This window comes from Cariama cristata, unplaced genomic scaffold (genome assembly GCF_000690535.1).
Source record: "Cariama cristata isolate BGI_N322 unplaced genomic scaffold, ASM69053v1 scaffold27776, whole genome shotgun sequence".
Lineage (NCBI taxonomy): Eukaryota > Metazoa > Chordata > Aves > Cariamiformes > Cariamidae > Cariama > Cariama cristata.
This window is the reverse complement of record NW_009620791.1, coordinates 6,194-7,501: the sequence shown is the minus strand read 5'-3', so window position 1 is coordinate 7,501 and position 1,308 is coordinate 6,194. Positions and strand designations below refer to the sequence as shown.

General features: G+C 57.5%; 1 protein-coding gene across 1 annotated transcript in view; it reads left to right on the top strand.

Moving 5' to 3' along the window:
* Positions 1 to 3: 3 nt before the first annotated feature.
* RETSAT (retinol saturase (all-trans-retinol 13,14-reductase)) overlaps positions 4 to 1,308 on the top strand; it is a gene marked incomplete at its 5' end in the record, with an annotated part of 5,566 nt that continues 4,261 nt past the window's right edge. Inside the window, 2 exons of the mRNA XM_009701724.1 lie at positions 4 to 94; positions 723 to 964. Of these exons, the coding sequence (XP_009700026.1) occupies positions 4 to 94; positions 723 to 964 (333 nt within the window). The remainder of the gene's footprint in view (positions 95 to 722; positions 965 to 1,308) is intronic.

Genomic DNA, 1,308 nt, shown 5'->3' with positions numbered 1-1,308 from the left:
AAGGCGGGCAAGCGGGTGCTGGTCCTGGAGCAGCACGGGAAGCTGGGGGGCTGCTGTCACACCTTCAGCGAGAAGGGCTTCGAGTTCGACACTGGTACGGCCTCCAGGGTCCCAAATTTCCCCCTGGCTCAAAGTGGGGGGAAGAGGGGAGGGATGCCCGTAGTGGGAATCGCACCCGTAACGACCCAGATCGGGCATCCCCAGCAGGGTCTGCATGAGCGATGGGATATCACACACCTCCCCGCACCCCAAAATCCTCCTGCTGACGGACGAGGCACTGCCAGCCGCGCCCCATCGCCGTAACACCAAAACCCTGTACAATTCCCTGTATCCAGCTAAGCCCCTACAGAATTCCCCGTATAGGCGTTGTTATCTCCGGGCACGTTGTCCTCGGCAAACCCCTTCCAGCAAGACAAAGTCCAGCTCTGGATGTCTGTCAAGCTACCCAGGATTGATTATTTACAGCGATACAGAAAGGAGAAATATCAATGTGTTACCAAATTCCTGAAAGCTGCTTAAAAACACATCAGTGAGCACTTGGTTTTCCCTTTGACCTAAGTGGGAGCCGGGCGTTTCCTGGCCTTTCCCTTTCCCCTCCGTACGGAGCTGCCAGGGCTGGGGTGGAGAAATAAGAGGAGTGTCCTGTGCATCCCAGGGGTATGCGGCGGGGTGTGAAAAAAAGGAAAAACAACCCCAAAGACAACCAAAAATACATCCTCCAGGTATCCACTACGTGGGGCAGATGCAGGAGGGCTCCGTCATCCGCTTCATGGTGGACCAGCTGACGGAGGGGCAGCTGGAGTGGGCTCGGCTGCCAACCGTCTACGACGCCGTGGTTTTGGGGGAGCCTGGCAGCGGCAAGACGTATCGCATCTATTCAGGGAAGGAGGAATATTTCCAAGGCTTGAAGGAGCAGTTTCCCGGAGAGGCAGCTGCTATTGATGAGTTCAAGCGGCTGGTGAAGGTAGAGGGGGCTTCGGCTTCACCATGGGGATGGGATCAGGGGAGTTTTTTTGGCTATGATCCTTCTCTGTGGGCTCACACGAGGAGACAAAATTCCGCCCTCCCCAACACCCAGATATTGGGCAACTGTGGAGAATAACGGCGTTGCACAACCCGCCCCCGCCCGGTCCCAACAGCATTGGGAAACACGTCGAAAATCTCCCTTTTCTGCCTCAAACGCCCGGCGCCACACCCGGAGTTTGAACCCTGCTCCCCAAGGATGCTCGTGGTCCCACGGGATGCGCTGGGACCCCCATAAGCCCCGACACCTTCTCCGAGGGCCGTGAGACGATGCTCCAGGACCCC